This window comes from Polypterus senegalus, chromosome 15, assembly GCF_016835505.1.
Source record: "Polypterus senegalus isolate Bchr_013 chromosome 15, ASM1683550v1, whole genome shotgun sequence".
Classification (NCBI taxonomy): domain Eukaryota; kingdom Metazoa; phylum Chordata; class Cladistia; order Polypteriformes; family Polypteridae; genus Polypterus; species Polypterus senegalus.
In genome coordinates this window covers 130,733,322-130,745,521 of record NC_053168.1, presented here as the reverse complement: position 1 = coordinate 130,745,521, position 12,200 = coordinate 130,733,322, and the positions used below count along the sequence as shown (strand labels likewise).

General features: G+C 41.8%; 1 protein-coding gene across 1 annotated transcript in view; it reads right to left on the bottom strand.

The window, feature by feature from the left end:
- LOC120515992 (collagen alpha-2(VI) chain-like) overlaps positions 1–12,200 on the bottom strand; it is a 50,366-nt gene that overhangs the window by 30,986 nt on the left and 7,180 nt on the right. The window contains exons 4-9 of the mRNA XM_039737405.1: positions 11,119–11,139; positions 7,765–7,830; positions 7,620–7,673; positions 3,749–3,793; positions 2,367–2,393; positions 2,254–2,280 (exon numbers count right to left, since the gene is read on the bottom strand). Of these exons, the coding sequence (XP_039593339.1) occupies positions 2,254–2,280; positions 2,367–2,393; positions 3,749–3,793; positions 7,620–7,673; positions 7,765–7,830; positions 11,119–11,139 (240 nt within the window). The remainder of the gene's footprint in view (positions 1–2,253; positions 2,281–2,366; positions 2,394–3,748; positions 3,794–7,619; positions 7,674–7,764; positions 7,831–11,118; positions 11,140–12,200) is intronic.

Here is a 12,200-nt window from a genome sequence, read left to right as displayed (position 1 = left end):
AACAAACCTCCAGTTTGAATGTTTGGATCCTGGCAGCTGTAAATTCCATGTGAATTGTTCTACGACTATTATAGTGCTAGTAGTAGTAATACTGTAGTAGTAGTGTCATGATTTGATTTTACTGCGGGTTCAATTGATTCTATAGAACTACAAGCTACAAGCATTGAACCACCAGATCCATAGATGGAAACTTGTCCTTGATTAGGTTCCTGTACTCCTCCTCCTGCCCACTCCTGATGCAGCCCACGATAGCAGTGTCGTCGGCGAACTTTTGCACGTTGCAGGACTCCGAGTTGTATTCGAAGTCTGATGTATGTTGACTGAACAGGACCGGAGAAAGTACAGTCCCCTGCGGCGCTCCTGTGTTGCTGACCACAATGTCACACCTGCAGTTCCCGAGACGCCCATACTGAGGTCTGTCTAAGATAGTCCACGATCCATGACACCAGGTATGAATCTACTCCCATCTCTGTCAGCTTGTCCCTAAGGAGCAGAGGTTGGATGATGTTGAAGGCGCTAAAGAAGTCCAGAAACATCATTCTTACAGCACCACTGCCTCTGTCCAAGTGGGAGAGGGATCGGTGTAGCATATGGATGATGGCATCGTCCGCTCCCACGTTTTCCTGGTATGTGAACTGCAGAGGGTTGAGGGCTTGGTGGACCTGTGGTCTTCATCACATGTGATGTCAGGGTGACAGGCTGGAAGTCATTCAGTTCACTAGGACGTGAAGCCTTTAGGACTGGGGTGATGCAAGATGTTTTCCAAAGCCTCGGGACTCTCCCCTGTTCCAGGCTCAGGTTGAAGATGTGCTGTAGAGGACTCCCCAGCTCCAAAGCATAGGCCTTCAACAATCTTTTGTCTAGTTTTGATTAACATTTTGGATGCCATTTTAGGTCCCTGATCGCTGCCATATTAAGTTTCTGTTGTTAGGGTCACTTCCCCGCGTTTCTAGGGGTGTGGCCTTAGAGGTCGTGACCTATTAATTAATCAACGCAACTGGATAAAAAGATGGCTCGGAGTTCTTTTTCCTTATATGATCGGCAGCTACCAAAACTCGATCAAAAACCTTTGTTCCGAGTCTTCTTGCATGTCGCTTTCAGTTTTGAACTCTTGCTTGTTCCTTTCAACCTCAATTTGTCTCTCATTTTGGCTTCAGTTTCTATTTTTGATCTAACGGCTTTGACTCTTTTTGCTTATCAGTGTGTACCTCCTGGTTCTGCTCAAAAGGTTTACTGGTTTGCTGTCAGGACAAGTAGTAGTAAGCACAATAATATTAGTAGAAGTCATTTTGTCGCATTTACATCTGACACCCGTGTCTGACCAACGTGCAACACCTTTCCACTCTCTGATGCCGTGTTAACAAGAATATATTAAAATGCATTGATTAAAAAGTTATTTTTTTATATAAATAAAAGTTTTATGTTCCAAACATATCTTTTTCAGATAAACATGCCTAGCTCTGGATGTTTTTTGTTTTATCTAGTAACAATTGTGATCTGTAGGGGGCACAACTGCACCCCAAACACCCAGAGACAACCAAACCACGCAGTCGCAAGTTCAAGGAAGGATATTTGCATTCAACAAAATTCCTTGTGCAGGTTTTTATCCATCCATCCATCCATTATCCAACCCGCTATATCCTAACTACAGGGTCACAGGGATCTGCTGGAGCCAATCCCAGCCAACCCACCGCAAGGCAGGTTTTTAATCACCTTTTCCTTTTCTTTCCTTTTCCACCTTCACTCTCCTCCAAGCACGCCTTGTTCACATCCTCCTGACTCTTCCTTCCTTCAGCTTCCTTTATACTGGACCCTGGAGTACTTCTGGTGCTAATCACATTGCATCCAGGAATCCCTTCCAGGTCAGGCAGAACCTCCCCATGACATGCGAGTCATCCTCCAGCAGCTCCCCCTTGTACAGGCACCTGAAAACCCCAACAGGGCTGCCCACCAAAACCACAGCTCCCATGCATCCCTGCGGGTGTCCAAACTGGAAGCACTCAAGAGGGATTTCACCACTTGCTGGGCAAGCACATGACCCTGGGAGGCCATCCATTACAGGAAATGTAACACTAACCAGCATGGTCGGGATGCCTGTCCATTCATATCCTTCCATTACAACGACTTCCGGACTGGATAAGGAACCATCCACCCCAGCCGGGGATTCAGCTCACCCGTGTCTTTTATGACACCATCAAAAATAGCAATAGTCAAAACCAAGGAGCATTATGGGACAGTAAAATCAGTACGTACCTTTGAACCACCAGAACCTTGATCTCCCTGGATAAAGGAAGGAAGAGTGCATTAGCACATTTGAAGACAATTATTACGAATAAAAAACAAGCAGCATTTTACAGGATACTTACTTTTTCTCCTTTAGGACCCGGGTTTCCCTAAATAGGAAGATTTACAAAAAAAAAACAGATTTTAATCATCTCTATGTTGAAAGTGAAAAATGGAAGTTCTGCAAGACTTCATACCGCAGACTACCAGAATTCTGAATGCACAAAATATCAAGGGCCTCTCTAACCAGATTTCTTTCCAGGGTGTTCTCTTTTACACTTCTACTGTTACATTGTTACATCGTATGTTTGTTATATTTATTGTCTACTAGGAGGCTTCACACGCCAACCCCTTGCTGCCAGTGCTACTTGCCATTGTGAAGAGGGGGGCTGAACGCATCCCAGGGAGACGCAATCGCTCCTCCGAATCCCCTTCTTAAATGGTGATACAATATTTTTTTACCTCCTCTTTGCTCGATCAGCTGCTGTCTTGCTGCTGCTGCCGTGCCATGTGATCTTCATCTCAAACATTTACACAGCAGCTGTCCTTTTGTCTCACTGCCTTGTCTTTCTTCTCCCCCAGACATCCTCAAACACTATGCAATCTCTTTTCACTGTTCCGTTATTCCACTGAGTAATAATTTCCATTTGTTTGCGCTAATGCATTCTTTACTATTATATTTTTTGAGACTTTTGCATTTTCCTACTTCCATTATCTCTAACCAGCTCTGCATGTTAGTTGCGCCAACATTTTTGAATTCTATTTGACGTTGTACTTTGTCTTTTTCTGGCCCCCCACGTAGTTTATTCTCTTGACACAAAGAATTTGCACATAGATTATTTTTGTTCTTTTTCACTTTCTTTTCTCTCCAACACTTTTGGGTCGCTTTTCGACGTGCTGCTCTTTCTTCTTCGCTTAGTCGTTGATGTGCCATCTAGAACGTGTAGAATATTTAAGAGCGGAGAATACAGGAAGTGTGTCTTCCAAAAGCATTCCAACGACTGAGAGGTTGGATAACCGTGGTCTTGTTTGAAAATTGTTGTAAGTAGGGCGTGACGTGAAAGTGTCTCTCTGTCTCTCTTCAAAAGATCATGCCTCGTCGCAGTAAAAAAAGTCTCGTCTCGTTCCAAGAATTTATTTTTTTTTATAATAGAGAGATTTATTGTTTGCTTCCGTCACAACTTGCACTTTGTTGTATGTTGCACTGTGGCTCGTGGTGATACGTTGTCTCGTCTCACTATGTACTGTACGTGTACACAGTTGCCGATGACAATAAAGTCACCTCGACCTTGAGTGATTCTGCCGTGAACATACAGCCTGTGATCGGGTTTGGAGACGGTCATCAGTCATGGTCACACTTAGCAACAGCAGCCAAAGTGGACAAAATGAAAAAGCTTAGCGCTCTCCCACTTGAATACTGTACTTACCCTGCTTTCTGGCTACGAAAGGAAAAGCTTCACCATACCTTGACACCTGGTAATCCAATTGGTCCTTCAACTCCTGGATCTCCCTAAAATTAAATCAAATGCAGCGAGTCAAGGAAGTTGGCAAATTCAGACATAGGTAGTTACTTTCCTATTGCCAATTGAGTGTGACGGTGCGGGGTGGCTCCACACTCCCACTTCAGATTAGGAGCCTCTTGAACCCGCCGCCGTCGACAATGTAACCTGTGGATGGGCCCCGGCAAGTGAGGACGCATACACAGTCAACAAAGGGTGGGTTTATAAAAGTGACAAGTGCTTTTATTAGCAACAAAGATGAAAGCAAAAGTGTCCAAAGTAGAACAGTGCCATTCAGAGATTCAATGCAGAAATTATCCATAAAAAGTGAGTTGTGGAGGTTAAAATAGTCCATCATTGATAAATGTTCATAAAATGTTGTTAAAAAAATCAACACGGGCGTTCTTCTTTAAAAAAACGCTGAGCTTGAAAAATAGATAGATAGATAGATAGATAGATAGATAGATAGATAGATAGATAGATAGATAGATAGATAGATAGATAGATACTTTATTAATCCCAAGGGGAAATTCACATAATCCAGCAGCAGTATACTGATACAAAGAAACAATATTAAATTAAACAGTAATAAAAATGAAAAAAATTAAAATAAAATTAATGTTCGCAAAATCTGCCGACTGCTCAGCCTGCACTGTTCGGTAGTGATGTGCAAGACGATTCTTTTCAGTGGTTCGATTCGTTCAGTTCACCAAAATGATTTGAATCTCTGAATCACCGATTTGTTCACTTCAAAAACAGCAACAAGCTATATTCTAGTTTAAAATCTACATCACTGTGTAACAACTTTAACCACCAAGCAATACAAGCATCAAAATAATTACTTTACACGTAAATGATCCTCTTTATTGAATTCTGACAATAAATAAAATTTATCAAAAAAAATTGCACTAATAGAACCTTCGAATAGCGCACACATCATGATAAAACTGTGAGAACACTGAAATAAGACTAAATAAAATTATTCCCAGTTTTGAATAAATCTCCCGCAATTTCCTTCTTTTATATCCCGTCCTTTCTGATGCAGTCTACACACATACAGCATATCATCAGTCAAGTGGACTGCGACTCAATGTACTGCGAGTCTCTTGTCTGCACTTTGTGAATGAACTTGCAATGCTGGATTCATTCAGTCAGTCAGTCAGAGTACTGAGACGGTCATAGTTTTTTCTTTCTTTAAGGTTTTTTATTAATTACTAGCCGTCCTCCCCGCGGCTCCACCCATGTAGTAGTGAAATAAATTAAGCGAGGAGGGCCCTGCCCGGCTCCCCACTCCTGACATCATGCTTCCCCCTCTCCTTGGCCCACAGCCTCTGTCTTGGAATCGTGCAAATAAACCGTTACTGCAACCGAACTATGACTTTTAGCACGATGACAGAAGTCGCAAAATCAACTGGAATGTTCTAGCAAATTATAGAAAAAAAAACGATATCTAAATCCATTAAGTAGTTCTCTCTTTCGCTAGCTAAGCAGATGTAAGGTACATCTCGAGGTTTACATCCCTGAGAATGAGGATGGCCTGCTAACCTCCCCTCAGCCCGCTGTGTGTCTCTCTCTCGGATTCGTGCAAATAAATCGGTGCCACAACCAAACTGTGATATTTAGCACGATGTGAGAATTCTCAAAATCAACCAGAATGTTCTAGCAAATTATAGAAAAAAACCCGATATCTAAATCCGTTAAGTAGTTTTCTTGTTCGTGAGCTAAGCACAGGTAAGGTACACCCCGAGGCAGACACGTGAGTCAGGAGGACCCTTGCTCCTCACCTCGGTCTGCTGCGTCTCTCTCAGATTTGCGCAAATAAATTGTCACCGCAAGCAAACTATGACAGTTAGCACGATGAGAGACGTCACAAAGTCAACCGAAATGTTCAAGAAAATTATAGAAAAAAAAACAGATATCTAAATCCATTAAGTAGTTTTCTCGTTGGCGAGTTAAGCAGAGGTAAGGTACGCTCCGAGGCAGACACGTGAGTCAGAAGGGCCCTTCCTCCTCCCCTCGGTCCGCTTTGCGCAAATAAATTGTCACCGCAAGCAAACTGTGACACTTAGCGTGATGAGAGACGTCACAAAGTCAACCGGAATGTTCAAGAAAATTATAGAAAAAAACCCGATATCTAAATCCGTGAAGTAGTTCTCTCGTGAAATGCAGACAGACAGACGGACAGATGGGCATTGGATTTTATATATAGAGAGATTAATAACTAATACAACACAATAAAGAGTATATATCACAGGTCAACTTCATATACAATATTGCCAGGGGTACAGACTAGAAATACAATAGGTACAGATTACGAATAAAAGTTTAAATGATTTGAATAGGGATAAAGTCCGTATTGCTTTCATATTTTTACAATTTGAAATAGTTTGTAGATATACCCCAACATTCATTTGAAAATGTTCAAATGTAGGATTCATTTCAAATTACTTTTTTTTCTGTATGTAACAGCGTGCCAATATAATAGTTATTATTAATTACATATGACATTATTGCGTTGTTTACAGTGGGGTTGTAGTTTAACATAATATCTATATCTTGGAAAATAATATCCACATTAGTTTCTTTTTTAATATAAGACTGTTGTCGGAGATGGCTGGGGTGGCGACCCAGCCGGGACGCCTAGGAAGACCGGAGGAGGGCTTACACCTTCCCCAGACCATGTGGGGGCGACCGCCCTGGTCCTTTGGGGGCCACGGGTGCAGAGCTTTGAAGCTCCACCCTGTAGGGGCCCGTGGTCACCACCAGGGGGCGCCACCATATCTTTGGAGCCCTGGACCTCAGCACTTAAGCCACACCCGGAAGTGCTGGGGGGAAGAAGAAAGGGGACACCCGGGCCGCTTCCGGGGATGCAGCCGGCACTTCCGCCACACGGGGGGCGTGTCCGTGAAAGATTGCCGGACCCACCTGGAGCACATCCGGGTGCTATAAAAGGGGCCTCCCTTCAGAGAATGGCGAGAGTCGGGAGCGGAGTGGACTGAGCTGGAGAGGAGAGAAGGAGGCGGACTGAAGAAAGGCATTGTGTGGCCAGGACTTTGGGGACTTGTGGGGTTCGTGGAGCACTTTGGACATTGTATATAGTGTAAATAAGTGTGTGGTGGGGAAAATGAACGTGTCTGCCTGTCTGTGTCTGGGCCAGTCTCCACACTGTACTGAAACGGTCATAGTCACTCAGTCAGAGTGAACTGATCAATGGGCGGTGCTTGGTATCATCTACCAAGTCAGTCATTGGCTAGCGGTCATGACCGTTTTCCTGAAACAGTTTACTGATTGGCTATTTCCTGAAGATAGCAGCTATTTAAGTGAAATTAAGATGATGGCTCCCGACTGTTGTGGAATGTGATATAAGACGTAGCACGCACCGCGCGTGCTTCAAAAAGATTTGCTCTTCCATGTCATTGAACCAGCACGTTTGCTCAGAGACCAAGATGAGTACAAAACAACAAGGACTCACCACTCCTCGGAGCATTTGAAATGAACCACCTGGAACTATGGAAGACCCTTTGGATTTACTGGCCCGTTTACAACACAAAACACATGGAACATAACACACATAAACAAAATCCAATCCAAAAGAAAGAATAATGCACATAAGTAACATACAGTAAAGAATCAGAAATGAGACATAAAAGATGAATCTGCAGCCCACCAAGGCTCCTTCCCTGACAAAAATCCTTACAAATGTTTACAGTAAGATTGTTTTCCAAAACTGCATACACCGTAAGTATTAAAATGGTGGTTTTGCTGTGCCATGTGTTTTCAATTTTAAGACTAAATAATGCCAGCCACATACTCAGTCTATAACAGCTGACAACTTACCCTCAGTCCTGGACTCCCGGGCTCACCCATCTGACCAACATTACCCTTAGATCCCTAAAAATATTAAAACATGTGAATATTAATTACCTGAAAACTGCAGCAAACATTACGTGAATAAAAAAATGAAAACGAGAATGGCTGTTACCTTCACGCCTTTAAATCCTTTGGGTCCTGGTAAGCCTTTCGTTTGCAGACACTCTGGTTCAGCGCACTGTGCAAGTAGAGAAACAGAGACAAATGGAAGAGTCCGTGCCACAAACGGACAAGTACGTCCAGCAATGATCGCATTTTAACATCCACCTTACTAGAAGGACAAGTGTCTGTGTGTCCGTCCGGTTGCTGTGTCTCTGTCATTGCAATAGGTAGGGGGCATCACAAACATTTTGCCAGCACAGTCTCAAAAGCATGGAGGAGAGAGCAGGAGATATGGGCTGTTACACGGGGAGAGCTGGGCAGGGCCGTAGAAGGGCATCAACCCAGCAGCAGGACTGGTACCCTTTCCTTTCTGCCAGAGCTCCAGCTGGCTACTGGTGTGCATGTTTCGGATCAAACTGTCACAAACCGACTCCATGAGGGTGGCATGAGGGCCCAACACCCTCTAGTGGGTGCTCACAGCCCATCACCGTGCAGCTTGATTGGCAGAGAATACCACAGCTCCGCCACTCGAGCCCCATTCTCTTCACAGATGAGAGCACATGTGACAGACGTGAAAGAGTCTGGAGACGCCGTGGTGAACGTTATGCAGCCCAACCAGTTTGGTGGTGGGACAGTGATGGTTCTGGAGAGTCATATCCTTGGAGGGTCACACAGGGTACCACTGACTGCTTTTAGGTACCGAGATGAACACCTCAGACCTTCGGCTGGTGCAGTGGGCCCCCCGAGTTCCTCCTGATGCAGGACAATGCCAGGCCTCAAGTGGATGATGAAGGCATCGATGCCATTGACTGGCCCGCATGTTACCAGACCCGAATCCAATTAAGAGCCTCTGGGACATTTTGTATTGGTGTATCCGATGCCACCAAGCAGCACCACAGACTGCCCAGGAGCTCACTGATGCCCTGATCCAGCTCTGGGAGGAGATCCCTCAGGACACCAGCCGTGATCTCATGATGAGGATGCCCAGATTTTGTCGGTAGTGCATACAGGCACGGTATGGGGGGCATATACACCACTGAGTCACATTAGGAGTTGCCGTGATGAAATTCACACAAGTTGGATCAGCCTGGGATTTCAGTTTCTGATTTTGATTTTCGTTTTGACGTTGAATCGGCTCTCAATGGGTTGGTGATTTTGGTTTCCACTGACCATTGTTACATCATTTTGTTCTCAACGAATTGCACAGGATTACTCAGTAACGATTTTCTACTTGAATGTTTCACTCACCGAGATCTGAGGTGTGATTTAAGTGTTCCCTTCATTTTTCCTGAGCTGTAGAGTCAAAGGCCTGTTTTATATTAATGTCACTGTCATTGATTATGTCCTTTGTTCTCTATGCCTTGTGCTTTGTGGGTGGTCTACCCAAAGGGGCGGGCCCACCTGCCAATCACCACCAGGAACTGCCCTTTTGGCCCTATAAATCCAGAGGGTCTCCCACCGTTCCTTGCGGTTCATTTCCTTGTTTCTTGGGTGTGTTGAGTTACTGTGATTTTCTGTGCTTGTTGTTATTTGGGTTTTTTGACTTAGATGGCGTATTTGGGGCGCTGTTCAGTTTGGACTGCCTTTCTGTTTGGGCAACTCTTTCATGTCTTTGTGCTTATGTTATGTCAAAGCATTTTCTTTAAGAATAAACTTTTTTATTTAATTGGGATTCTGTAAGCCCCTTGTTGTGCCCCTCCAGAGTTTTTGCCCTCTAGTGGGCATTTCAGGAAATGCAGTTTGGGACATGGGGTACTTTGGGACTCCCAGTCATAACACCTTTACCTATGGCAAGCCAAATTAACATTTAGAGATATCTCAAAATGAATTTTGGATATCTTAAAATGTAATTTACTTTTTAAGATATCTGAAACTCGCTTTGAGATATCTTAAAATAATTTCCTTTACATTTTAAGATATCTGCAAAACATTTTGAGATATCTCAAATGTATTTCAAGATATCTCAAATACAGTTTCAGATATCTCAAAATAATTGTGTCTGCATTTCAAGATATCTCAAATGAATTTTCAGATATCTTAAATTGACCTTTCATGCATTTTAAGATATCTTAAATGCATTTCAAGATATCTCAAAATCATTTCCTGTAAAATTGCCTATTATTTCAATGGGACTACTTGTTTATTATAAGATATCTTAAAATGTATTTGAGATATCTTGAAATGTGCAGGAAGTCATTTTAAGATATCTTGAATTGTATTTGGGATATCTGAAAATGGACAGGAAGCTGTTTTAAGATACCTGGAAATGTATTTGAGATATCTTAAATTGTATTGTAGATATTTGAAAATGCTATTGAGATATCTTGAAATAATTGAGTGTCCTTTTAAAGATATCTTAAAATGCATTTTAGATATCTTGAAATACAATTTGAGATATCTTGAAATACATTGTTAGATATCTGAAATGGAGCAGAGACCCATTTTAAGATATCATGAAATTAATTTTAGATATCTAAAAATGTATTTCAGATATCTGAAAAAATGAATTTCAAGATATCTTGAATGCTTTTTAAGATATCTAAATTATATTTCGAGATATCTCAAAATAACTTCCTTCTCATTTCAAGATATCTCAAATTCATTTTGAGATATCTCAAAATAGACAGGAAGTCCCATTGAAAGAATAGGAAATGTTACAGGAAGTGATTTTGAGATATCTCAAAATGTATTTGCGATATCTCAAAATGCACAGGAACGTATTTCAAGATATCTCGAATTGCATTAAAGATATCTTAAAATGCATTTCAGATATTTCAAAATGTACGGCATATCATTTCAAGATATCTTGAAATCTATTTAAGATATCATAAAATGCTTTTTAGATATCTTAAAATAGATGCATTTTTAGATATCTGTAAGTCAATTTGAGATATCAAAAATGCATTTCCAGATATCTTAAAATCCATTTTGAGATATCTCTAAATGTTAATTCGGCTTGCCATATTTACCATTACATTGAATAACAAGTTCTATTATCCTCAACAAAAACCTGCAGCCCACCAGGACTGAACTTGAGCTGCCCCTTCTTTTACATTTATGCAGAACGGACAACTGAGACCCATTCCACCACCGTTCTCGACCCGCAGGCCCATACGCTTCATCAGCACCCGTAATCCCAGACAGTCAGCACGCCATCGCCTCTGAGATGCATGTTAATCACCGGGTGAGGGTTGGCACTGCACAAGCTGGCATGATCGGAGAGGCTACACTGAGCAAAGGAAGCCAGAGGTGACGACTCATCAACCATGACAAGTGTGCGGACACGCTGAACAGATTTACCTCAGCTTGTTTCTATTAACATGCAGCAGTTATGAGTCCAAAGAGTCCAAATAAACCTTCTTACCTCATGCTCCACGTCTTTGATCTGAAATGCAAATAAAATAAGGGTTTGATACAATTTATTAATAAAAACATATGCTTCTCCTGGACTACCCTTATTTTTCATATGTGATAGCGATACAATATTTCTCAAAAAGATGTTTTTTCCCACCTAGAGATTAACAGTATGATTCTTCAGAAGAAAAAAAGAAAAACCTAATATATTATTAAATAATAATGCACACAAGACTATGACATAGCAGACGTGGGAAGAGGACAAGACAAGACGCTACACTCCATCAGGGTGATGGCAAAGTGGTGGTTACACCAGCAGCATCGGGTTCAAGGCCTGAACTGGCACTCAAGCGGGTGCCAGTCCATCTCAACCACCACCAAACCAATTTAGGAGAAAACCCACATAGACAAAGACTGGACTGACATTTTTAAAACACAAAACATCATTATTTTAAAAGAAAACAAAGCAAACATTCTTTCTGAATGTGCGCTCAATGAGAAGCAAAAAAAAAAGGAGTTAATTACATCGGCATCTGACATTAACAAGAACTATTTAGAAATAAATGCTATATCAAATCACCTTAATAAAAGGACAAGCATCTGTCTGTCTGTCCAGTTGCCACGTCTCAATCACTTCAACAGATGACACATCACAAAATTGCATTTGTCATTCCAACAGGCGGCGCCTCACACTCATATGTAGTAATGCAATTTACTACCACAAAATAGCTGTGCATCCTGCCTGAGATGGCTTGAAATCTAAATAATCCACATAGACCTCGGCATTAAACGCTTGCAGTGCACCATCTGCTGGAATGCATTTTGTAATGCGTGAAGTGAGAAAATGGACTGCATTTGTCATTCCAACAGATGATGCCCCACAAACATGTGTGGCAATAAAATGCATTTGTGATGTGCCATCTGTTGTAATTATAAATGCAAAGCATATGTCTCTGTTATATGTAATTTGGTATGGGATTCATAATACCAGTATTAATTTTTACTAGCCAACCCGCATAATCAGGCCAGTTTTTTAATAATTTTTAAGCACATGGAGAAAATTAACATTTGAAAAATCGGTAATGTAGTAAA